Raw genomic sequence first — 24,813 nt, forward strand, 5'->3', positions numbered from 1 at the left:
ACCCTTGGCTCACCTGGGCTGCACAGCCGGTTGGCATGGAGGGGCTCTGCTCACCTGGCCACCAGGACAGGTGCTGTGTCCGAGTGGGTGATTAACAGCAATGAGATGTGGTGCAGCTCTGTCGGGGAGGCCGAGAGATTGGGGGCTGCAGTCACAGAGGTAGCACACGCCTCCTGCCTTGTGCGGGGGGCCAGGTCAGCTGCCCCCACCCAGCAAGCCTGTGGGGGAGGTGGAGAAGCTGGCTTCTGCCCAGCCAGGGGGTGCTGCCGGGCCTTGGGGACACACCACAGTGGGGGAGGGAGGAGTAACACACAGCAGCCAGGCACAAAGGTAAGATGGGCTCCAGAGAGGGGTGCTGCAGGAACCCCTGGAATGAGGCTGCCTGATTCTTCCCTGGTTCTGCCCAGGTCCCAGCAGACGTCTGCTTTCTAGCTGGGGAGGCCCTTTCAGCTCAGCTGAGCTGCCCTGTCAGGGGTCACTGCTTCCCTTCCCTCCTCCTGTTACCTCGGGACGTAGGCTGCCTGCCAGGGTGGTAACAGACTGTGAAATTTCTCAGGGGTCAGGACCCACAGCACACACAGGCCTGGAAACCTCAGGAGCTGCTCCATCCCCCTCCAGTCACAGGGCCTGGTTCTCGTGGGAGACTTTAATCATCCGGGCATTTGTTGGGAGACCAATACAGGAGCACACAGACAATCCAGGAAGTTTTTGGAGAATGTTGGGGATAACTTCTTGGTACAAGTGCTGAAGGAACCGACCAGGGGCTGTGCACAGCTTGACCTGCTGCTCACAAACAGGGAGGAACTAGCAGGAGAAGTAGAAGTGGGTGGCAACCTGGACTACAGAGACCATGAGATGGTGGATTTCAGGATCCTGACAAAAGGAAGAAAGGAGAGCAGTAAAACAGAGACCCTTGATTTCAGGAGAGCAGACTTCGACTCCCTGAGAGAACTGATAGGCAGGATCTCCTGGGAAATGAAGACGAAAGGGAAAGGGGCACAGGAGAACTGGAAGTATTTTAAAGAAGTCTTACTGAAGGCACAGGAACAAACAACCCCGACGTGCAGTAAGCAACGCAAATCTGGTAGGCACCCAGGTTGGCTTACCATGGAAATCCTTGGTCAGCTTATACTGAAAAAGGATGGGTATGAGAAGTGGAAACTTGGACAGATGACTAAGGAGGTGTAGAAATAAAGGGCTGGAAAACACCAGGCAGTAATCAGGACACTAAAGGCACAATTGAAACTGCAACTGGCAAAGGATGCAAAGGGTAACAAGAAGGGTTTCTGCAGGCCTGTTAACAATAAAAGGGTTAGAGAGGATGTGGGCCCATTACTGCATGAGGGAGGTAATCTAGTGGCAGATGATGTAGGAGGAGCTGAAGTACTCAATGGTTTTTTTGCCTCAGTCTTCACAGACAAGGATAGCTCCCACACTGCGGTGCTAGACAGTGCAGTATGGGAAGGTGGACGGCAGCCCTCGGTAGGGAAGGAACGAGTTAAGAGCTGCTTAGAAAAATTAGATGTACATAAATCCATGGGTCTGGATTTAATGCACCCAAGGGTACTGAGGGAATTGGCAGGTATCGTTGCTGAGCCTTTGGCCATTATCTTTGAAGACTCTTGGAGATTGGGAGATGATTTCCAGATGATTGGAAAAAGGCAAACATAGTGCCCGTCTTTAAAAAAGGAAAGAAGGACGATCACAGGAACTATAGACCGGTCAGCCTGACCTCAGTCCCTGGGAAAATAATGGAGGGAATCTTCAAGGAATCCATTTTGGAGCCCTTGGAAGAGGGGAAAGTGATCAAAAGTAGCCAACATGGATTCACCAGAAGCAAGTCCTGCCTGACCAATCTGATTAGCTTCTATGACAAGGTAAGAGGCTCTGTGGACATGGGGATGTCAGTGGATGTGATATACCTTGACTTCAGCAAAGCTTTTGATATGGTCTCCCACAACATTCCTGCCCATAAGTTAAGAAAGTAGATAAGTTGGACGGTAGAGATAGGATCTAGAGAGACCTGGATAAATTGGAGGACTGGGCCAAAAGAAATCTGATGCAGTTCAACAAGGAGAAATTTAGAGTCCTGCATCTGGGGCGGAAGAATCCCAAGCATTGTTACAGGCTGGGGGCTGACTGGCTCAGCAGCAGTACGATGGAAAGGGACCTAGGGGTTATGGTGGATGAAAGGCTGGATATGAGTAACAGTGTGCCCTTGTCGCCAAGAAGGCTAACAGCATATTGGGGTGCATTAGGAGGAGCATTTTGATCAGATTTATGGAAGTGGTTGTTCCCCTCTATTCAGCAGTGGTGAGGCCACATCTGGAATATTGCATCCAGTTCTGGGCTCCCCAGTATAAAAAGGATGTGGATGTGCTGGAACAGGTCCAGTGGAGGGCAACAAAAATGATTAAGGGGCTGGAGCACAAGACCTATGAGGAGAGGCTGAGGGATTTGGGCTTGTTTAGTTTACAGAAGAGAAGACTGAGAGGTGATTTAATAGCAGCCTTCAACTTCCTGAAGGGGAGCTCTAGAGAGGGGGGTGAGAAACTGTTCTCAGTGATGTCAGATGGCAGAACAAGGAGCAATGGTCTGAAGCTGCAGAGGGGGTGGTCTAGGTTGGCTATTAACAACAAACTATTTCCCCAGGAGGGTGGTGAAGCACTGGAATGTGTTGCCTAGAGAGGTGGTGGATTCTCCATCCCTGGAGGTTTTTAAGTCCCGGCTTGACAAGGTCCTGGCTGGGATAAATTAGTTGGGGTTGATCCTGTTTGAAGGAGGGGGCTGGACTAGATGACCTCCTGAGGTGCCTTCCAGCCCTGGGATTCTGAGTCCCTCGCAGCACCGCCAGGCCACACAGCCCCTCTGCAGCATAGCAGTAGGCAGCTCCAAGTCCAAAGTCCCCTCGAGTGCATAGCCTCTGGGCCGCTAGAGACTCAGAGATCTGCCACTTCCAGAGCATGGTGGCTGCGGCTTACCCCGAACCCTCCGGAGCACCGTGCTGCCCACATCCCTTGGGCTGGTTTGTGGGGAGACCAAGTGGAAGCTGAGTGACCAGAGATGTGGAAGTGGCAACATATTAGCTAGAAACAAGGAGCTTCCTAAAGCCTGAACATAACTGCCCAGGCAGGCTCCCTGCCCACGGCACTCAGCTCACTCCAGCTTTACTCTCCAGCTCTCAGCCACTGTTCATAAGCCAAGGCAGCTGGCAGCCTGCCCCTTGGCAAAGGCTACGAGGGGGGACCCCCAGCTGCAGTGCCATCCAGCCATCGTCCTCACCCAGAGGCCAGGTGCCCATCACAGCTTGGTTGGGCCTGTCTAGAATGTCTTCTTCGCAGTAGCATTTTGCTCTGTGTGTAAATAAAGCATCAGGTGTGGCCAACGCTCACTTCACTAGCAGCTCTGGCACCTCCTTGAACACTTGTTCCCTGGCAGATAACGTGGCAGTTGGCTGGGAGAGCCTCGTATCTCCTTCCCGGCTAAAAGAGAGAGAAATAAATATTAGAGCCATGCAGGTTCAGTGTAGGGCAACAAAAACGATTAAGGGGCTGGAGCACAAGACCTATGAGGAGAGGCTGAGGGATTTGGGCTTGTTTAGTTTACAGAAGAGAAGACTGAGGGGTGATTTAATAACAGCCTTCAACTTCCTGAAGGGAGCTCTAAAGAGGAGGGTGAGAAACTGTTCTCAGTGGTGTTCCAAGTGTGGTCCAGCAGGTCACAGCAGGGCTGGGTATGTGAGAACCAGACTGTCAGTGACAGTGACCAATGCAAGATGCCCCAGGAAGAGTGACCAGAACAAGGGGGAGGGATCGCACAGTGGTTTGAGCATTGGCTTGCTAAACCCAGGGTTGTGAGTTCAGCCTCTGAAGGGGCTATTTAGGGATCTGGGGCAAATAGAGAGGAAAGAGATGGTGCTTGGTCCTGCTCAGGGCAGGTGACTAGACTTCACAACCTCCCAAGGTCCCCTCCAGCCCTATGAGACAAGTATATCCACATATACATTTTTTTTGGTGATCATCTAGTGATCCTTCTCCTGTCATCCATTCCCAGCCTCTGACACACAGGTGAACAGACCATGGTGTCAGACCTCTGTCCACATTGGCCATCGAGGGGCCTATCCTCCACAAACTCACCTTCTTCTTCACAACAAAGCAGCAGAAATGTAGCACTTCAAAGCCTAGCAGAGCGGTTCTTCAGATCAAGTGGGTCTGCCCCATGAAAACGCATCACCCAGTAAAGCATTTTGTTCGTCTTTGAAGTGCTGCATTTCTGCTGCTTTGGTTTGTTGGAGTGCAGACTAACACGGCCACCTCCCCGCTACCTTCTTGGGAGTTACTTGATAACGAGCAAGACTTCTTCATGTCACCCTTCTATTGGTGAGGCCATTGACGGCTGACCAGCCCGATTCTGGAGCCGCAGGTCTTATCACAGAAGGGGCAGGAGCAGGTAGCTGTTGGAGGGAGTCCCATGACTGGATTTTTGAAATGGATGGGTGCGTCTACACGTGCATTCCTCTTTTGAAAGAGGTATGCAAATGAGGTGATTCGAATATGCAAATGAGGTATAAAATTGCATCTTTGACCCTCTCATTTGCATATTCTACTTTTGAAAGCGCTTCTTTCGAAAGAAGAAAGCCAGTGCAGACGCTGCTCTTTCAAAAGTAGACCCCATCTTTGAAAGAATCCTTCTTCCCATTAAATAAAGGGAAATGTCAAATACGCAAATTTATCCTCATTTGCATTTTCGATTTACCTCATTTGTATACCTCTTTCGAAAGAGGAATGCAAGTGTAGACGCACCCAATACGAAAGCCAGTTTTGTCACCATTGTACAGTGGCACCAATCTTTGTGCTAATTGGGCCAAGTGAGGTGTCTAATGAAAGCCAGTGACGCGCTGAATCTGCCTATGTTACTTGTGTGTCTGTGTCATGTTTGTAGTTGAAGTTATACATATTGGCTCTATCTCTGCATTAGAAATGTTTTCAAGCCAGGAGTACACAACCAGAAGGGGGGGGTCCTTATCCCCAGCCAGGGATACGGACTAAGCAAAGGCTCAGGCATCGAGTAGACATCTCAGGGGTTTGGGACTTGTCCTCTGGAATGCAGCCAATGGCAAAGTCCCGCAGCAGCCCACCTGGTCAGGTGACCTGGGCTGAGCAATGGAACCAAAATCAGATGCCCAGACGTCCATTCCGCATACTGTGTAAATGGACTGGGATGTGCAGCTTGCCAGGGCAGATCACTGGGGTCACATGACCCTGACCCTCAAGGGCCTCTGGGAAGAAGAAAGGACTTTTTCCCTCCGCATGGAAAACTATAAGCTAGCTGTGAAGGGGTTCCGGGGTCCCCAAGCTCTGCATCCTGGCCGCAGGCAGGAGTGACTCTCACTCAACAGGTAGAACCAGAAGTTTATAAGTTGACAGAGGCCCAGTTTCTCACAGAGGTGTCAGTGCAGCAGTCAGAGACAGTCATTCCAACCCCTCCTGGGGAGAGGAGCCCGAGGGGTGCCCCATCTGGGGTGTAGTTCCCCCCCTCGCCAGGCTGGCTGCCTTCCAGCTCCCTCTTTCCCCCAGCTTCCAACTGCCACCCCCCAAATCAAACCCAGCTCGGCTCCTCCCTCCTCTTTGTTCAGAGCAGAGGTGTTACCTGCCAGCCCAGGTTATAGCCCCACGGTCATCCTTAGCCGCTGGGAGCTGCTCTGCTTGTCTCACACACATCCAGACTGAGTCTCACATATGCACTCCCCCCGACTCCATCACACTAGCCCTGGCAGTGACCATCTTAAATTCAGGGTTCGAGAGTTCCTGTGTTCCAGGGTGCCAGGCTTCAGTCTCCATGGCTTAAACCAATGTCACCTGGGATCACCCCAGCCTTGGGGCGGGTTTTCAGAGACTTCCAAGAAATCAGTGTAGACCATCGCTGTCCTGCATCAATAACTGTAATTGATGTACGTAGCATATCACCTTAACGAATTTTGTCTCGCCCTGTTCTTTCTTTGTTAATAAACCTTTAGACTTTAATTTCTAAATGATTGGCAGCTGCGTGGTGATTTGGGTAAGACACAAGTGTATATTGACCTGGGACTGTGGCTGGACCCTATAGGGCCCATAAGAAACTATGTAAAATTGGTGAAATAGACTTAAGAACCTCTCACCTGTGAATAAGGGGTTGTTGGGCTGGGCTGGTGCAGCTGCTGGAGAATCTGGGGGTTTGCTTGTGTGGCGTCTGGTGGCCAGTGGGGCTGGCAGAGGTATTTTTGTGGTTGGTTTGATTTGTCTTAGTGAGACGGAAAACCCAGCCTGTGCTGAAAGTGGCCCAGATTTAAGCAAAGATACCCTGGGTAGATTTCCTTAGCTGTGCCCAGAAATCCCATCATATTACAGAGAGGCGCAGGGCAGCTTTTGCAGCTCCTTCCTTCTTTTCCGCCTCTCCTCGTCTGCACTGCGGTGGGACCTCTCAAATTGCTTCACCCCCTTGCGGATTACCACTCTCCACTGGGGATGGTCCTGGGCAACATTCTCCCCAGCGTCAACACTGCTGCTGCACTTTTTCATGGTGGCAAGTATCAAGGGGGGTAGCTGTGGTAAGTCTGTACCCAGGTCCCATTCAAACCAGCCCGGCGCCTCCTCCCGCCTTTGTCTGGCTCCCCAGGGAAGAACCTGGTGGCCTGAGTTAGAGAGACCAGGGAGGCCCGTGGCCTACGTGTGAGAAGTCATTGCCCGGAAGCTCCCCTCACCACGCCGCACTGATGCTCTGCCCAGGGAAACTGAGGCACACACCTCGGGTTGCTGCAGAGCATCAGGGACCAGACGCCACCGCAGAAGGGGAATAAAACCCTCCCACCCCGCTTCGGTGCAGAGGGTTACGGGCCCCCCGGGGAGCAGGCTGTTCAGGCCAGTTGCATGGCGCACACGCTCTGGGGGACACACACACTGTGATGACAGCACTGCAGAGGATGACGCAGGCTGTCACCGGAGGCCTTACCTGGCTCCGGATGGTGCCCAGGAGCCAGGGACCCCTGGGCCCTAGGCCAGCTGGCACCTGGGGCTGAGGACAGGCTGTTCGGCCCAGCAAAGAGCGGCTGACCCAGCCAGGGCGGTTCAGAGGGTGCAGGGGGGCCCAGGGTCACCTCTGGCAGGAGGAGGCTGCGGGGTTCCCGTGTCCCCCGCCCTTCAGGGCAGGAGGAGGCTGTGGGGATCCCGGGTCCGCCCCCGGCAGGGCAGGAGGAGGCTGCGGGGTTCCCGGGTCCGCCCCCGGCAGGACGCGACGCGCTCCCAGCCCCGCCCGGCTCCCGCCGGCTCCCCCGGGCGCGCTGCGGCAGCGCTGGGCAGGGGGCGGGGCTCCGGCTGCTGCAGGCGGCGGTGCGGAGGGAGCTGCGGGGGGAGCAGCGCGGACCCCCCCTCCCCCGGCCGCCCCATGTTCGCCTTCTACTCGCTGCTGGTCTACATCGTGTACGCGCTGCGCCGCCCCCGCCCGCAGGTAGGGCAGGGCCCCGAGGGGGCGGGGGGAGGGCTGCGCCCCTCTGCGCCCCTGTGCCCGCCTCGGCACCCCCTCTCCTGGCTGTGTCCCTAACGCCCCCTTCCACGCTGCTCCCCGCCCCGCCCCCTCTCGGCCCCCTCCCCCACCCGACCCCCATCCCCCTCTGGGCCCCCTGCCCCATCACATCTCCTCTATGCCCCCTTCCCCCCCCCTCCCACCCCCTCTGGGCCCCCTTCCCCCATCACATCCTCCTCTATTTCCCCTGCTCCCACCCCACAGGGCCCCCCACCCCACCCCACCCCATCACCCACCGCCTCTGGGCCCCCTTCCCCCACCACAACCCCCTCTATGTCCCCTGCTCCCACCCCATCCCGTCTATGCCCCCCTTTCTCCACCCCACCCCCATCCCACTCTGGGCCCCCTTCCCCCATCACATCCTCTATTCCCCCTGCTCCCCTCCCATCCCCCCATCCCCTCTGTGCCCCCCTGTCCCATCACCCTATGTTCCCCCTGCTCCCATCCCATCCCCCTCGATGCCCCCTGCCCCACCCCACCCACCCCCCTCTGTGCCCCCTTCTCCTACCACATCCCCTCTATGCCCCCTGCTCCCACCCCATCCCCCACCCTCTCTATGCCCCCTACCCCACCCCCCACCATGCCCTCTTCCCCCATCACATCCCCCTTCCCCCATCCCCTTCTGTGCCCCCTTCTGTGCCCGAGTGGCAGGCTCCCTGGCACCAGGGCTGTGTGCATGCCTGCGCCGAGGGTTTGTGGCCTTCCCAGCCCAGGGCCCTGGGCTCCCCACTAGCCACTTAGCTCTGCTGGGGTCCCTCAGTCCGTACCCTGCCAGGCTAGCCTCAGGCGTCTCCTGAGCAGACACCCCTCCCCGGCACTGGGCTGTGGGATTTTGGGGGGGCAGGCGAGTGGGGGGGCAGGCTGAGAACTCCCAACTCCTGGCAGCAATGGGGAAGCTGCTGCCCGCCTGGCCGGGCTCTCTCCAGCACACTCCCACAAGGGGCATTCTGCACTGCTGCCCTTTGGGTTGTCCTGGGGCAGCCAGGCCTTGTCCCCTGCCCCAATGGGGGTGCTCTGGCAGGCTAGGGGAGGGGGATAACCCAGTCAGCTTTGGCACTGCTGGCTCCATAGGCAACGCTGACCCTCTGCGGGCATGGGAAGCGGGTGTGGGGAGCCCAGTTCTAGCCGTGCACATTTGGGACACCTGCCACTGACCAGAGATCAGGTTATTCGGGGGCGCTGGGGGGCTATTCAGAGATCACTCGCAGTGATGAGGACCAGAATCCTAGAACCACAGAACTCTAGAACTGAAAGGGACCTGGAGAGGCCATCGAGGCCAGTTCCCGGCCCTCCTGGCAAGGCCAGGCAGCATCTAGACTGTCCCCGCTAGGTGTCTGTCTAACCTGCTCTCAGACACCTCCAGGGATGGAGCGCCAGCCCATCTGGCTCCCTCAGGCTGTGGAGGAATTTCAAAGGCACCTGTCGCCATGGTAACCAAGCATCCGCTCTGCTTCCCTGGCAACAGGTTCCTTGGAGATGGAGAGGTCCTCACCCTGGAGTCCTCCCATAAAGAGCAGCTCCGTCCTTCCCCCCATGCAGGACGGCTCCCCGCTTCCGGCTGCCCTGGATCCTCTCCTCCTCTGGGGGTCTCCTGAGTCCACCTGTCCCTCCCCGCCAGGTGGCTGCCACTCTCGGGCTGAGTGGGGCTTCAGGCGCACCCTGCCCGTCTCGCTCGCCAAGCCTTGCTGGAGACCTGTGATTGGGATTAGTGGTGCCTCTGGTCCCTCTGTGCCAGCATTAGGGGCATCTGAAGGGGCAGGTCGCACCGACCTGGTGACAGGTGCTGGCCCCAGCCACTCCAGAGGGAGGTGCCAGGAACCTAGACGGTAACTGGGGTGTCACTGCCTAACCCCCTCCTTCAGTCCTGGGGCAGGCCAGACTCTGCCCTCAGTAATGGGCAACCTCGGCTGGGCTGATGGCCCACAGAAGGGTCTGGCCCAGCTCTGAATCCAGCTGAACTCAGTAGCATCAAGCAGCAGGGAGTTCCCCAGGGTGCTGAAACTGGTGGGAAAGGCAGCTCCCTGCTTGGTGATGTTCCCAGCTCACAGGCCAGGCCTGGCTCCCTGCACCCCGAAAGGGAAGCCAAGTGCTTCTCGGGTCCCCATCTTCACTCCTGGCTCTGGCCAAGCGAGCTGTCTCTGGGTGGAGAAGGCAGCAGGCCTGGAGCCAGAAGTGGGTGGCTGCCCAGAGGGGTCTATGGGCCCATATCGCACTGGTGCTGGCTGAGCTGCCCTGGGCACAGCCTGGTCCTGGAGACGAACTCACCCAGCAGCCGGGGCAGGCGCCTGGCAGTGCTGGGAGATAGACTGACCTGGGCTGTGGGGCAGCGGAAAGTCAGGGATAGAGGGGTCCGGGGGCAGCTCTGCCTGGCTGGCAGGAACAGAGCGCGGTGACCCTGTTGTGTGTTTCACTCATTCTCTTTATGAAGCAAAGTCTGTGTGAGGTCCATCGGGGGGGCCCTAGGGCCGTGTGGGGGATGGGTCCATGTGACACCCCTCGGGGGGCCCTAGGGGCATGTGGGGGACAGGTCCATATGACACCCATTGGGGGGGCCTAGGGCCGTGTAGGGGACGGGTCCATGTGACACCCATCAGGGGGCCTAGGGGTGCATGGGGGATGGGTCCATGTGACACCCATCGGGGGGCCTAGGGGTGCATGGGGGATGGGTCCATGTGACACCCCTCGGGGGGCCCTAGGGGCATGTGGGGGACAGGTCCATATGACACCCATCGGGGGGGCCTAGGGCCATGTAGGGGACAGGTCCATGTGACACCCATCGGGGGGCCTAGGGGCGCATGGGGGATGGGTCCATCTGACACCCATTGGGGGGGCCCTAGGGGCACGTGGGGGAGGGGTCTGTGTGACACCCATCGGGGGGGCCCTAGGGGTGTGTGGGAGACGGGTCCATCTGACACCCATCGAGGGGGGTCCTAGGGGGTGTGGGGGGGATGGGTCCATGTGACACCCATTGGGGGGCCCTAAGGGCATGTGGGGGACGGGTCCATCTGACACCCATTAGCAGGGCCCTAGGGGCGTGTGGGGATGGGGGTGTGGGGGCTTGTGGGGGGCTGGGGGCTGTGTAAAGGTGGGGGATGGGGGTTGTGGGGGTGTGGGGGGTTGTGTAAGGGTGAGGGGGTTGTGGTGGCTGGGGGGCTGTGTAAGAGTGGGAGGTGCAGGGGGGGCTGGGGAGGAGTAAGGGGGGTACAGGGGCTGTGGGGGGCTGGGTAAGGGTGGGGGATGTGGGAGGACTGTGTTGGGCTGTGGGGAGTCCTAAGGATGGGGGTGCAGGGAAGCTGCGGGGGGCTGTGTAAGAGTGGGAGGTGCATGGGGGCTGGGGGTTGTGTAAGAGTGGGAGGTGCGGGGGGGCTGGGGGCTGGGTAAGGGTGGGGGTGCAGGGGCTGTGGGGGGCTGGGTAAGGGTGGGGTGTGGGGGGGCTGTGGGAGGGTGTAAGGTTGGGGGTGCAGGGAGGCTGCAGAGGGCTGTGTAAGAGCGGGAGGTGCATGGGGGCTGGGGGTTGTGTAAGAGTGGGAGGTGCGGGGGGGCTGGGGGCTGGGTAAGGGTGGGGGATGTGGGAGGACTGTGTAGGGCTGTGGGGGGTGTAAGGATGGGGGTGCAGGGAGGCTGCGGGGGGCTGTGTAAGGGTGGGGGGGTGCGGCGGGCTGCGCTGGAGAGGGACGCCCCAGTCTGTGCTCTGAGCAGCCACCTGCAAGGTGCTGGGGCTCGGAGGGGCCGGTCTGTCTGCTCGGAGGGGAGGGGAAGGAGCTGCCCCAGTCTTGGGGTTCATTCACTCTCCCCAGCGCAGGGGAGCCCTGCAGTGCCCCAGCTGTGGGCCTGGCCCCCAGCGCTGGCGTTTGCCCCCACGGGGAGCACCACCCTGTGCCTGGCTCAGCCGCCCGGCGTACATGCAGCTGGCAGGCCCTGCGGGAAGGGGTCCGGACCCAGGGGAGGGGACATCCGCTGGGGCACTTCCCTGCCCCCTGCCCTGGGGCCCAGTGCCGCTCCCGGTGCCCAGTCCGAGCCCCCCGGCAGTGTGGTGGGGTTGGGGGGCTGGATCCCTTCCCCCGCTGGAGGGTCCGTGCAGTGACGGGTGACTGGGGGCTGCACAGAGGAACTGACCTCATGAGTCCCAGTCGCCCAGCGTGGGACGGGGCGGGCGCCCCCGGCACAGCCGCCTCCGCGGGGCAGGGGCAGGCGCCTCGGTTGGCACGTAGCGGGGCGGTCGCCCTCCCAAGCCTGCCCAGGGTCAGGGCAGCGTGGCAGCTGGGGGCACCTGGAGCATGCAGGGGGGTCTGGGTCCCCCTCTGCCTAGCAGCAGGGGCTGCAGCCCCCTGGCCTTGCCTGTGCTTTGCCCTGGGCCCCTGCTCCGCACCAGCTGGCTGACGCTGGCATTGTCTGTTGCTTGGGTAGAAGCTCTCTGGCCCCCGCACGGGTCAGCGCCCAGCCCCACCAGATCCTGCCGGGCACGTCCGCGGGCCATGCCTTGTTCCCTGGCAGACGGCCTCACGTGCCGTTCCCAGCCGGGGTGGGCGCGCCGGGGGCCCAGGCTGGCTCGTTGGTCTGTGGCCGCTGGGGGGCTTGTTCTCTCCATGGGGGCCCGGCAGGGTGGGGGCTGCCCCCCGGGCGCACGATCTCCCCGCCAGAGGCTGAGTTGGTGCCTGGGGTGGAGCTGAGAGGCCCTGCCCCTTACCCTGCTCGGTCCACTCTGTGGCTGGCGCTGAGCGTGGCTGGGCTGGAGCCCGTAAGCAGGGAGCTGCTGTTAGTGCCAGCCGGGCTGTACTGATTGTCCGGCAAGGCCTGAATCCCCGCTGGTGGGTCTGTCTCCCTGGCAGGGGCCGGAGAGGCCAGCGCAGCCCGGCCCGGGCATTGCTGTGTCGGGTTCGGGAGGGGCTGGGCTCTGGCTGGGTGCACGGCCAGAGGGGAGGGGAAAGAGCGCTGTCTGTGCAGGGAGCAGAGACGTGTGGGAGCCTGGGGTGCCGGGCAGTGCTGGGGGATGTGCGTACACCACACACAGGCCAGGTGAGGGTGGAGGTTTGCGCCAGGGCCAGTCTCTGTGTCTGAATCAAAGCACGCCCCCAGCGTAACGCTGGCTCCGTGCTGCTCCCTGGGCAGCCCCTGACCCACTCAGGCACTGGGCCTGGTGGTGCCCAGAAAGCCGTGCCAGCTCCTCCAGCAGGAGATGCCAGCCGCCCCCGGGAGGGCAGGCAGCACCCTCGGGTGCCCCGGCCTTGCTGAGCTCCTCTGGGACCCCAGACAGCTGCTGAGCGCGGGGCCGAGGCCTCTGTCATCGCTCTTGGCTGTGTGGCGGTCGGGGGCTGAGCCCGCCTGGAGCTAAAAGGGCAGAGCAGCCGCTTGTCCTCTGGCTGGGCACTGAGGGGGACAGGCACCTGCTTTTGTCCATGGGGTACGGGAGCAGGGGGAGCACCAGGACACCACTGGGAGGGTCCCCGTCCTGCGAGCTCAGAGCCGTGCTTTCCCCAGCCCTGTTATGCAGGGGGCGGGGGGCAGACGCTGCTCCCAGTCAGGCCACGTGGGAGAGGGTCGGGTTTTACAGACCTGGAAGGGGCCTCCAGAGACCATCGAGTCCAGTCCCGGCAGGACCAGGTATCATCTAGACCATCCCTGGCAGGGGTTTGTCCGACCTGTTCTTAAGTATCTCCAGTGATGGAGATTTCACAGCCTCCCCGGGCAACTTATTTCAGTGTTTAACCACCCGGACTGGTAGGAAGTTTTTCCTGAACTCCAACCAAAACCTCCTGGGCTGCAGCTTAAGCCCATTGCTCCTGGTCCCATTAGCAGTGCCCACAGAGAAGATTTTCCCCCTTTTAGGTCTTTGAAAGCTGTGATCACATCCCCTCGCAGTTGCCTCTTTCCCAGACTAAACGTCTGAGTTCTTTGTCTTCCCTCCTGGCCAAGTTCTCTGGAGCTTTCATCCTTCCCCTTGCTCTTCTCTGGACCTTCTCCACATCCTTCTTAAAATGCAGGGCCCAGAACTGGACACAAGACTCCAATTGAGGCCGAACCAGCGCAGAGTAGATTTGGAATGTAAGAATGGCCAGACTGGGTCAGACCAAAGGTCCATCCAGCCCAACATCCTGTCTGCCAACAGTGACCAGTGCCAGGTGCCCCAGAGGGGGTGGACTGAAGACAATGATCAAGCGATTTGTCTCCTGCCATCCATCTCCAGCCTCTGATGATCAGAGCCCAGGGACACACTTCCTACCCTTGGCTAATAGCCTTTTATGGACCTACCCTACCCTTATCTAGCTCTTTCTTAAATTCTGTTACAGTGCCAGCCTTCACAGTCTCCTCTGGCAAGGAGTTCCACAGGTTAACCACACACTGAGTGAAGAAGAACTTTCTTTTACTCGTTTTAAACTTGCTCCCCATTCATTTCATTTGGTGTCCTCTAGTTCTTGTATTATGGGCACAAGTAAATAACTTCTCCTTATTCACCCTCTCCACACCTGTCATGATTTTATAGACCTCAGTCATGTCCCCCCTCAGCCTCCTCTTTTCTAAACTAAGAGTGACTTCTCATGTCTTGCTCACAGCTAAGACAGCCCAGAATCATGTTGGCTTTTCCTGCACCAGCGTCACGCTGTTGACTTGTGTTTCGCTGGTGGCCCCCAGGCCCCTTTCTGTGGTGCTCCGTCCTAGCCCGTTCGTCTCGTTTGCGTGGGTACAGCCGGTTGTTCCCCCCTAAGGGCAGAACTTGGCATTTCTGTTTGTTGAACTTGGTCTGGTTTAGCTCAGACCGGTGCTCCTGGGAGGGCGCGTGAGGGGGGCTGGTGGGTCTGTCTGTGGGGTGTGTGCAGGGAGGGAGCTTTGGGGGGTGCTGGGCTGCAGGGGGCAGCCAGAGAGGCACCGAGTCAGGCTGTGCGGTGGGTGTCTCCGAGGCACAGGGTGTCCCTGGGGGTCTCAGCCTCTGTCAAAGGTGCTCCGGGGGCTCCTGAGGGCCGCCTGTGGCAGGTGGGGGGCCCTGCGGTGCCGTCCATGGTGTGGGGGGCTCCGAATGCCCGTCTGTGGCAGGGAGATGTTGGGAGGATGCTGCGGACCTGCCAGTGCAGGGGGGTCAGAGGGGCTCTGGGGACACCCCATGGCCTGGCCCTGACGCGTTTCCTTCTCCCCCTGGTGCTGCAGGGCCCCGATGCCGCCTCCGTGGAGCTGCCCAGGCGGCGCAGCCTGTGTGAGGAGCTGTGGCACGAGCTGACCGAGCTGGACAGTGCGTAGCCCTTCCTACACGCCCCCCGGTCCTGCCGCCCCCATCCCTCCAGCGGTGCTGCCCCCACCCCCCAGTCCTGCCGCCCCCATCCCCCCAGCGGTGCTCTCCCCGCCCCCCAGTCCTGCCGCCCCCATCCCTCCAGCGGTGCTCTCCCCGCCCCCCCAGTCCTGCCGCCCCCATCCCCCCAGCGGTGCTCTCCCCGCCCCCCAGTCCTGCCGCCCCCATCCCCCCAGCGGTGCTGCCCCCACCCCCCAGTCCTGCTGCCCCCATCCCCCCAGCGGTGCTCTCCCCCCCCCCAGTCCTGCCGCCCCCATCCCCCCAGCGGTGCTGCCTCCGCCCCCCCAGTCCTGCCGCCCCCATCCCCCCAGCGGTGCTGCCCCCACCCCCCAGTCCTGCTGCCCCCATCCCCCCAGCGGTGCTCTCCCCCCCCCCAGTCCTGCCGCCCCCATCCCCCCAGCGGTGCTGCCCCCGCCCCCCCAGTCCTGCCGCCCCCATCCCCCCAGCGGTGCTCTCCCCACCCCCCAGTCCTGCCGCCCCCATCCCCCCAGCGGTGCTCTCCCCACCCCCCAGTCCTGCCGCCCCCATCCCTCCAGCGGTGCTCTCCCCGCCCCCCCAGTCCTGCCGCCCCCATCCCCCCAGCGGTGCTCTCCCCGCCCCCCAGTCCTGCCGCCCCCATCCCCCCAGCGGTGCTGCCCCCACCCCCCAGTCCTGCTGCCCCCATCCCCCCAGCGGTGCTCTCCCCGCCCCCCAGTCCTGCCGCCCCCATCCCTCCAGCGGTGCTCTCCCCCCCCCCAGTCCTGCCGCCCCCATCCCCCCAGCGGTGCTGCCCCCGCCCCCCCAGTCCTGCCGCCCCCATCCCCCCAGCGGTGCTCTCCCCACCCCCCAGTCCTGCCGCCCCCATCCCCCCAGCGGTGCTCTCCCCACCCCCCAGTCCTGCCGCCCCCATCCCCCCAGCGGTGCTCTCCCCACCCCCCAGTCCTGCCGCCCCCATCCCTCCAGCGGTGCTGCCTCCGCCCCCCCAGTCCTGCCGCCCCCATCCCCCCAGCGGTGCTCTCCCCGCCCCCCAGTCCTGCCGCCCCCATCCCCCCAGCGGTGCTGCCCCCACCCCCCAGTCCTGCCGCCCCCATCCCCCCAGCGGTGCTCTCCCCGCCCCCCAGTCCTGCCGCCCCCATCCCTCCAGCGGTGCTCTCCCCGCCCCCCCAGTCCTGCCGCCCCCATCCCCCCAGCGGTGCTCTCCCCGCCCCCCAGTCCTGCCGCCCCCATCCCCCCAGCGGTGCTGCCCCCACCCCCCAGTCCTGCCGCCCCCATCCCCCCAGCGGTGCTGCCCCCACCCCCCCAGTCCTGCCCCCGCCCCCCCAGCGGTGCTGCCCCCACCCCCCCAGTCCTGCTGCCCCCATCCCCCCAGCGGTGCTCTCCCCGCCCCCCAGTCCTGCCGCCCCCATCCCCCCAGTGGTGCTGCCCCCACCCCCCCAGTCCTGCCCCCGCCCCCCAGCGGTGCTGCCCCCACCCCCCCAGTCCTGCCCCCGCCCCCCCAGCGGTGCTCTCCCCGCCCCCCAGTCCTGCCGCCCCCATCCCCCCAGCGGTGCTGCCCCCACCCCCCCAGTCCTGCCCCCGCCCCCCCAGTGGTGCTCTCCCCGCCCCCCAGTCCTGCCGCCCCCATCCCCCCAGCGGTGCTCTCCCCACCCCCTCAGGCCCTGCTGCCCCCACCCCTGCCCCCCTGAGTCCTGCCGCCCCCATCTCCCCAGCAGTGCTGTGCCTACACCCCCAGGCTGTGCTGCCCCCGCCCCCCCCGCCCTGCTGCCACTGCCCCCCCCAGGCTGTGCTGACCCTGCCCCCCGAGTCCTGCCACCCCCACACCCCCGAGCTGTGCTCCCTCCACCCCCCTGAGCCCTACTTCCCCCACACCCCCAGGCTGTACTGTCCCCTCCCCCGCCGGGCCCTGCTCCCCACGCGCCCCTGGGCTCTGCTCCCTCCACCCCCCAGCCCTGCTCCCCACACACCTCCCGGGTCCTGCTGCTCCCGTCCCAGCACCGCTCCCCCTTTGCAGGCAGCTCTGAGAGCGACCGAGGTAGCGGCCCGGAGGAGGAGGAGGCGGAGGCGGAGGCGGAGGCGGCTGGCTCCGGTGGCGGGTTTCCGGAGGATGCCACCACGCCGCTCACTGAGTTCCTGGCCCTCCGGCGGGAGGCTGCCGAGCTGGAGCCCCCTGGCGGGAAGGTAAGAGGGGGTGCCCCCCCCGTCAGACCAGCTCCCTCCTGGCACCGGGGCAATGGGGCCAAGGGCAGGTGCGTGACCCCGGCCGCGTGGGCCCTGCCTGCAGTCGGAGGGACTCTTGGCCAGCAACGGCCACGGAGGGTTGTTGGTCGATGGGGACATGGCGTAGAACTGACCCATCAGCAAAGGGCCTGGAAGCCGTCAGTACCATCCAGCTTGGGGTGGGGGCCCCAGGCCGGGGGCGAGGGGGCTGGCTCTGGGTCCCCACCCCACCCCGCCTCCCAAGCCAGCCAGCACTGACCCACTTCCAGCCCCTGGTCCCAGCCCCCACCTCGCCTGGCTCCTCCTCCAGCTTTTGTCCTGCTTCCCCAGGGGTCCCCTGGGTCACCTGTTCGCCCCCACGCCCCGGGCCTGAGCGAGGAAGGGCAGCAACCCTCGTGTCAGGGCAGGAGGGTGTCACATTTGTGGTGCCCAGCATCACCGTGATATTGGTGCAGGGCCCGGGGAAACTGAGGCACGCACCTGGGGTTGCTCTAGGGCAGTCGAACTCATGTGACACGAGGTGAATGAATCCCCCACGCGGCCTGGGAGGAGCCCAGGCCCTGGGGCGGTGCCGCGTGGAGGGAGTCCTGTCTGCACTCTGCCCAGCTCGCAGATGTGGCGGGGCACCTGCCGGCGGGTTAAATCCAGTACAGGGATGACCTGCCCAGACCCTGGGGGTGCGCCCGGCTGGCCAGCCTGTGCCACCCGCCCGTTCCTGCCCAGCTCTGCTGCCCAGGCACATGGGGCCTGTCCCCAAGGAAACGTGCAGCGCCTTGTGCGCGGGGCCCTGCTCTTGGTGTGGGATTGCCAGGGACGCCAGCCAGCCCTGGGGTCTGTGCAGGCTACGGGGGATGGAGGGAACCTGCCTGGGGCCCCTGGGGTAGCCCCTCGCCACTCCCAATGGCACCTCTTGGAGCTCATCTGGGACACAGTTGTATTCGCCTGCGTAGGTTGCGTGTGTTCCCTACTCTTCTGCAGTAACCCGAGGGGGGTGCCTCAGTTTCCCCAGGCACAGCGTCAGGGCACGGTGGTGAGGGGCCTTTCGGTGTGAGGACGTCTCACACGTAGGCCAGGCCCTCCCTGCGCTGCGTAACCCAGGCACCAGGCGACCCCTTTCTGCCCCGGAAATAGGGCAGAGGCGGGAAAAAGGCTCTGGCAGGTTTGAATGGGACCTGGGCGGTAGGGAGGGGCAGTCTGGTCTGCTCTGGCTGGAGAGGGAGGAAGGGGGCCAGGGCCTGGCTCGGGGACCCCTCTGGGCCCCTCTCCCCCAGATGGACGGTACTGACGGCTGCTGGTTCCCGGGCTGACCAGCCTGTTCTCCCCGCGGAACGAGAGTCCCGTCTGCCTGCGGCTGAGGGCAGGGCCTGGGGCCCCCCCGCTCCGTGACACAGTCCCACCGCACGCCTGGAGATCCCAACCCGTGGTGAAGTGACACCCCGCACCCCCGGCGAGCAGCGACAGGGCTGGGTCTCCTGAGTCCTTGGCCGCCACCCTGCCCACTAGGCAAGCTGTCCCCTCCCCATGCCCGGGCTAACTGCTTCATCTTCTCTTTTCTCCTCAAACCGTCCCCCTGGTCCTCTCCCCCACGTGCTCCTGCGCCCCGCCCCACCCTCCCGCCATCTCCCATGGGTCCCCCCCCCCGGCTTCCCACGCCAGCTCCCCGACTCCCCCCTCCTCGCAGTCATATCCCAGCTGGTCTCCTTCCTGGAGCAGTACAGCCAGATGCAGCGGCTGCAGGAGAAGGCCGGGGAGTACCGCTCCCGCCTGCGCCGCGAGGAGTCCCGGCGCCGCCGGCAGCTGCGGGCGCTGAAGAGGGCCTGCCGGCAGCGGGTGCAGGACAAGCTGAGCCTCATCGAGAGCCTGCAGGGCGTGATCTGCGACCAGCAGAGAGTCATGGAGCAGCAGCACGGTGGGGAGCCGCCTCGGGTTCGTCCTTCTCCGGGCCTGGTAGCCGCCGGCCCAGCCCTGCGCACACGGCTCCCCTCTGGAGGTCCGGGCTGTGCAGGGCCGTGGCCGTGGCCGTGCCCGGGGCGAGGTTGGCAGAAGGGGGACGGAGCCCCTCACTGCCAGGCAGGCGTTGCTCACTCCGTCTGGCTGCCCCAGGGCGCTGGGGGTCTGGGGGGGAGCAGCGTCACTGGCCTCATGTGGGCAGCCCCAGGGAGGGGCCGAGGACGGACCGAGTCATGGGGCTCAGCTGGTGGGACCACCCTGTGCTGCAGGGGCAAGAGGCTTCGAATGCCCCAGTGCATCAGTGGGCTTCCCCTCGCACGTCTGCCCACCCCACCCCGCCTACCAGCCAGGGCTTCCCCTCGCACGTCTGCCCACCCCACCCCGCCCGCCAGCCAGGGCTTCCCCTTGCACGTCTGCCCACGCTGCCCCGCCCGCCAGCCAGGGCTTCCCCTCGCACGTCTGCCCACCCCGCCCCGCCCGCCAGGGCTTCCCCTCGCACATCTGCCCACCCCGCCCCGCCCGCCAGCCAGGGCTTCCCCTCGCACGTCTGCCCACGCTGCCCCGCCCGCCAGCCAGGGCTTCCCCTCGCACGTCTGCCCACGCTGCCCTGCCCGCCAGCCAGGGCTTCCCCTCGCACGTCTGCCCACGCTGCCCCGCCCGCCAGCCAGGGCTTCCCCTCGCACGTCTGCCCACGCTGCCCCGCCCGCCAGCCAGGGCTTCCCCTCGCACGTCTGGCCACCCCGCCCCGCCCCGCCCGCCAGCCAGGGCTTCCCCTCGCACGTCTGCCCACCCCGCCCCACCCGCCAGGGCTTCCCCTCGCACATCTGCCCACCCCGCCCCGCCCGCCAGCCAGGGCTTCCCCTCACACGTCTGCCCACGCTGCCCCGCCCGCCAGCCAGGGCTTCCCCTCGCACGTCTGGCCACCCCGCCCCGCCCGCCAGCCAGGGCTTCCCCTCGCACGTCTGCCCACCCCGCCCCGCCCGCCAGCCAGGGCTTCCCCTCGCACGTCTGCCCACCCCGCCCCGCCCGCCAGGGCTTCCCCTCGCACATCTGCCCGCCCCGCCCCGCCAGCCAGGGCTTCCCCTCGCACGTCTGCCCACCCCGCCCTGCCAGCCCGCAGTCCTTCTGACCGGGCATCCGCCCACCCGCCTGCCTGTCCAGCTCGTCCCCCGCCTGCCCACCCCGCCCCACCAGCCCACGGTCCTTCTGACCGGGCATCTGCCCGCCCAGCGCACCCCCTGTCCGTCTGGCACAGCCTCCTTCCAGTGCACCATCCGTCCCCCCAAAATACTCACCCACTCTCCTGTCTGGCACCCCTGTCCAGCGCTCACCCCCACGCCCAGCACACCCATATGCTCACCCCCGCCACACCCAGCCGTTGCCCCCAGCCAGCGTTCACCCCTATCCATCCGTCCAAATACCCATTGGTCCGCCACACGCTGCTCCCCTCTGAGCACGGTCCCCGAACCCCTTCACCAGGCCGCAGCTTCCGGGCCCATCCCCGGCGGCCCCTGCTGCAGGTCTGTGCCTGCGTGCCCGGCTTCAGGGTGACGGCATGTGCCCCCACTCCCCAGGCGCGAGACCGCCCTCTGCCTGCCCCCTGCACCCGTGGGCGCCCGTGGGCGTACACCGCCTGGTGGAGTCCGTCAGCGCCTTGCAGGGCGAGAGGAGCAGGCTGCAGGAGGAGCTGAGGGGCCTGCGGCAGCAGCTGCAAGCCGGGGAGGTGGAGAAGCAGCAGCTGGCGGGGAGCTTCGGCCTGCAGGTGAGAGCCAGGGCCAGGGCCGGGCGGCTGGCAGAGCCGTGGCGGGCGGGGGCCCTGCGGGAACGGCGCCATTGCCGGGCAGGGGCTGGCGGGGCCACAGCAGAGCCTGGGGAAAGGATCTCGACTGCACAGGCAGGACCTCCTCTGGCTGGGCCCTGCCGGGCAGGGTAGAGCCCCCAGGACCTGGGCAAGAGCCCAGCCCGTGGGTGCCCCCAGTGCAGCGCCTGGCCGGGAACGGCAGGGGAGCCCCCCAACAGGCACCTGCCCCCCAGCACCTGGTCGTGGGGCACCACCTCACACTCGCAGCCAGCCCCGGCTGCCCCTCCCCCTGCCCCAGCCGGGCCCGTGCACCATCCCAGGGCCCCAGCTGTGGGGAGGGGCCGTCCTGCCCTGCCCCAGGAGCCTGGTGCAGCCTCTGCCCTCCCCCAGGTCCAGCAGCTGAAGCAGCAGATTGAGGAGCAAGAGGACGAGTTGACGCGGCTGCGCATGGAGATGGTGAGGAGAGAGACGCCCTGGAACCCCGTCCCCTCCGCCTGTTCCCCCCGCAACCCTGTCCCGTCCCCTCCGCCTGTTCCCCCCGCAACCCCGTCCCGTCCCCTCCGCCTGTTCCCCCCGCAACCCCGTACCATCCCCTCCGCCTGTTCCCCCCGCAACCCTGTCCCGTCTCCTCCGCCTGTTCCCCCCGCAACCCCGTCCCGTCCCCTCCGCCTGTTCCCCCCGCAACCGCGTCTCCTCCTCCTGTTCCCCCCGCAACCCTGTCCCATCCCCTCCATCTGTTCTCCTCGCAACCGCGTCTCCTCCTCCTGTTCCCCCCGCAGCTCCGTCCCGTCCCCTCCACCTGTTCCTCATGCAACCCCATCCCCTCCACCTGTTCCCCCCACAACCCTGTCCCCTCCGCCTGTTCCCTGCGCAACCCTGTCCTATCCCCTCTGCCTGTTCCCCACACAACTCCGTCCCCTCGCCTGTTTCCCCGCAACCCCGTCCCCTCCACCTGTTCCCCCCTGCAACCCCATCCTGTCCCCTCTGCCTGTTCCCCATGCAACCCTGTCCCATCCCCTCCGCCTGCTACCCCTGCAACCCTGTCCCTTCCGCCTGTTCCCTGTACAACCCCATCCCCTCCGTCTGTTCTCCCTGCAACACCATCCCGTCCCCTCTGCCTATTCCCCGCGCAACCCTGTCACCTCCACCTGTTACCCCCACAGCCCCATCACGTCACCTCCGCCTGCTCCCCTCACAACCCCGTCCCGTCTGCCTCCTGCCCCCTCAGCCCCATCCCTTCTATCCACCAGTCCAGCCCCCTCTGCCCCCACCTCACCTGCCCACCCCCACTTCTGCCTCCCCGACTGTGCCCCTGTCCTACCCTCCATGCTGCCTCCCCCACAGGCCCACCCCCTCCTGTGCCCCCCAGGGCGGGGGGAGGAAGATGGGGGAGGTGGCTGGTGCCCCCGGGGAGGGAGCAGGCAGCTGCTCTGGGAGCAGTGGCGGGGGGTGTGCCAGGGCTGCTCGGGGCGGTGGGAGGAGCAGGTGAGGTCCCTGGGGAGTGGAGGGGGGGTGCCGAGCAGGGCTCCCTGTAAGCTGGGCACGCGTGCGGCTGCTCAGGAGGTTGAGGCAGTGCCCAGGTGCCCGGCAGAGCCCTGCAGCCGGCAGTGCGTTTCCGGTGGTGGTGCGCAAGTGCACAGACTTCGGCGCATGGCGCGTTTATCCCGCACCTGCCTGGGGCCGGCCTCCGGGGACCTTGGCACTGAGGCTTCTGTGGGTGGCCTGCGGGCGGGGGGGAGGGGGGCTGCGGCTCCAAGGTCCCCGACCCCCTTCCCGGAACTGCAGCCTCGTCCTCCCAGGGGGTGACGGATTCAGAGAAGCGAATCCACAACCTAACAGTGGAGAACGAGGGGCTGAAGCAGAGTCTGAGCCTCACCCAGGGGCTCCTGCAGCACCTGGCAGCTGTGTCGGCCCAGCCCAGCGCCGCGCTGGCCAAGGTGAGCCGGGCTCTGTGTCCTTCCCCCACCCAGCACCGCGCCAAGCCCCCTGCCCAGCCCAGCCCTGCTCTGGCCAAGCTGAGCTGGGCCCATCTCTGCTCCCTGCCTGGCCCAGCTCCCCCATCACTCGTACAAAGCCGGGCCCCCTGTCCGACTGCCGCAATGCTGACCCCCAGCCTGGGGCCCAGGAACCCTCCTGCCAGACCATACGTCCATCACGCCCAGGGTCCTGTCGGCCGACGGTGGCCAGTGCCAGGAGCCCCAGAGGGAAGGAACAGAACAGGGAATCATCAAATGATCAATTCCCTGTCGCCCATTTCCAGCCTCTAGCAAACGGAGGGTAGGTACACCGTCCATGCCCACCCTGGCTGATAACCATTGACGGACCGATCCCCCATGAAGTTATCTAGTTCTTTTTTAAACTCTGCTATAGTCTTGGCCTTCACGACATCCTCCGGCAAGGAGTTCCACAGGTTAACTGTGCACTGTGTGGAAAAAGTTTCCCATTGATTGTTTTAAACCTGCCGCCTATTCATTTAATTGGGTGACCCCCCTAGTTCTTGTGTTGTGAGGAGTAAATAACAATTCCTTATCTCTTTTCTCCACACCAGCCGTGATTGTATAGACCTCTATCATATCCCCCCTTAATCGCCTTTTATCCAGACTAAAACATCCCAGTCTTATTAATCTCTCCTCTTATGGCAGACACTCCATACCCCTAATCAGCTGCTCCAGCCTTTCCGGGGGGTGCTTCCCCATGGCCTAGCGGCCTCAGCTGGGGGCCTGTGTTATGGGAGTCACCCGGGTGCCAGCTAGGGACACAAGCTGGCCTGGTTGGCACTGAGGCTTGGGGCCCAAGGCTCGGTTCTGGGGCCGGTGTTGTTCAACATCTTTATTAATGACCCGGATGAGGGACTGGGTTGCACCCTCAGCAAGTTTGCGGATGACACAAAACTAGGGGGAGAGGTAGATACGTTGGAGGGTAGAGAGAGAATCCAGAGGGACCTGGATAAATTGGAGAACTGGAACAAAAGAAATCTGATGCGGTTCAACAAGGAGAAGTGTAGAGTCCTGCACCTGGGGCAGAAGAATCCCAAACTTTGTTACAGGCTGGGGACCGACTGGCTCAGCAGCAGTACGATGGAAAGGGACCTAGGGGTTATGGTGGATGAAAGGCTGGATATGAGTAAACAGTGGGCCCTTGTAGCCAAGAAAGCTAACGGCATAGTGGGGTGCATTAGGAGGAGCATTTTGCGCAGATCTAGAGAAGTAGTTATTCCTCTTTATTTGGCACTGGTGAGGCCACATCTGGAATATTGTGTCCAATTCTGGGCCCCCCAGTATAAAAGGATGTGGATTTGCTGGGGCAGGTTCAGCGAAGGGCAACAAAATTGATTAAGGGGCTGGAGCACAAGACCTATGAGGAGAGGCTGAGGGATTTGGGCTTGTTTAGTTTACAGAAGAGAAGACTTAGAGGTGATTTAAGAGCAGCCTTCAACTTCCTGAAGGGGAGCTCTAGAGAGGAGGGTGAGAAACTGTTCTCAGTGGTGTCAGATGGCAGAACAAGGAGCAATGGTCAGAAGTTGAAGAGGGGGAGGTGTAGGTTGGATATTAGGAAAAACTATGTCCCCAGGCGGGTGGTGAAGCACTGGGATGTGTTGCCTAGAGAGGTGGTGGAATCTCCATCCCTGGAGGTTTTTAAGCCCTGCCTGGACAAGGTCCTGGCTGGGATGACTTAGTGGGGTTGATCCTGCTGTGGGCAGGGGGCTGGAGTTGATGACCTCCTGAGGTCCCTTCCAGGCCTGGGGTTCTGTGATTCTGTGATTTGCGGGGGTGAGGTTGTGGGCTGTGGCTGTGGCTGTGGCATTGGTGCCCCTGGCTGCCCAGCACCTCTTGCTGTGGGTGCAGGAGCAGTGTCCAGGACCCCTCACCCCAGCCCCTGCTACTGGCTCTGCGGTGGCCAGGTCCCATCCTGCCCCATGGCCTGGAAGCTGAGGGCGCGCCGGCAGCATGTCAGAAGGGCCCTGCCCCCCTGCGGCAGGGCACATACCCACTTCCTCCTGGGGGACTGGTCAGCTTTTTGCAGCCTGGGG

At 63.4% G+C, this 24,813-nt stretch overlaps 1 protein-coding gene across 5 annotated transcripts in view; it reads left to right on the plus strand.

Moving 5' to 3' along the window:
- The first annotated feature begins 331 nt into the window (after positions 1–331).
- The window catches only part of KIFC2 (kinesin family member C2), a 35,923-nt gene continuing 11,441 nt past the window's right edge, over positions 332–24,813 (plus strand). For 3 of the 5 annotated variants that reach the window (XM_074986518.1, XM_074986519.1, XM_074986522.1), the window contains exons 1-7: positions 332–1,877; positions 14,698–14,779; positions 16,827–16,993; positions 18,689–18,941; positions 20,557–20,744; positions 21,174–21,239; positions 22,583–22,720. In XM_074986518.1, the coding sequence (XP_074842619.1) occupies positions 1,752–1,877; positions 14,698–14,779; positions 16,827–16,993; positions 18,689–18,941; positions 20,557–20,744; positions 21,174–21,239; positions 22,583–22,720 (1,020 nt within the window). In that variant the 5' untranslated portion in view covers positions 332–1,751. Of the gene's footprint in view, positions 1,878–7,351; positions 7,483–14,697; positions 14,780–16,826; positions 16,994–18,688; positions 18,942–20,556; positions 20,745–21,173; positions 21,240–22,582; positions 22,721–24,813 lie in introns of those variants that run through there. The other 2 variants (XM_074986520.1, XM_074986521.1) reach the window with 2 other exon arrangements.

Source organism: Carettochelys insculpta, chromosome 2 (assembly GCF_033958435.1).
Source record: "Carettochelys insculpta isolate YL-2023 chromosome 2, ASM3395843v1, whole genome shotgun sequence".
Lineage (NCBI taxonomy): Eukaryota > Metazoa > Chordata > Testudines > Carettochelyidae > Carettochelys > Carettochelys insculpta.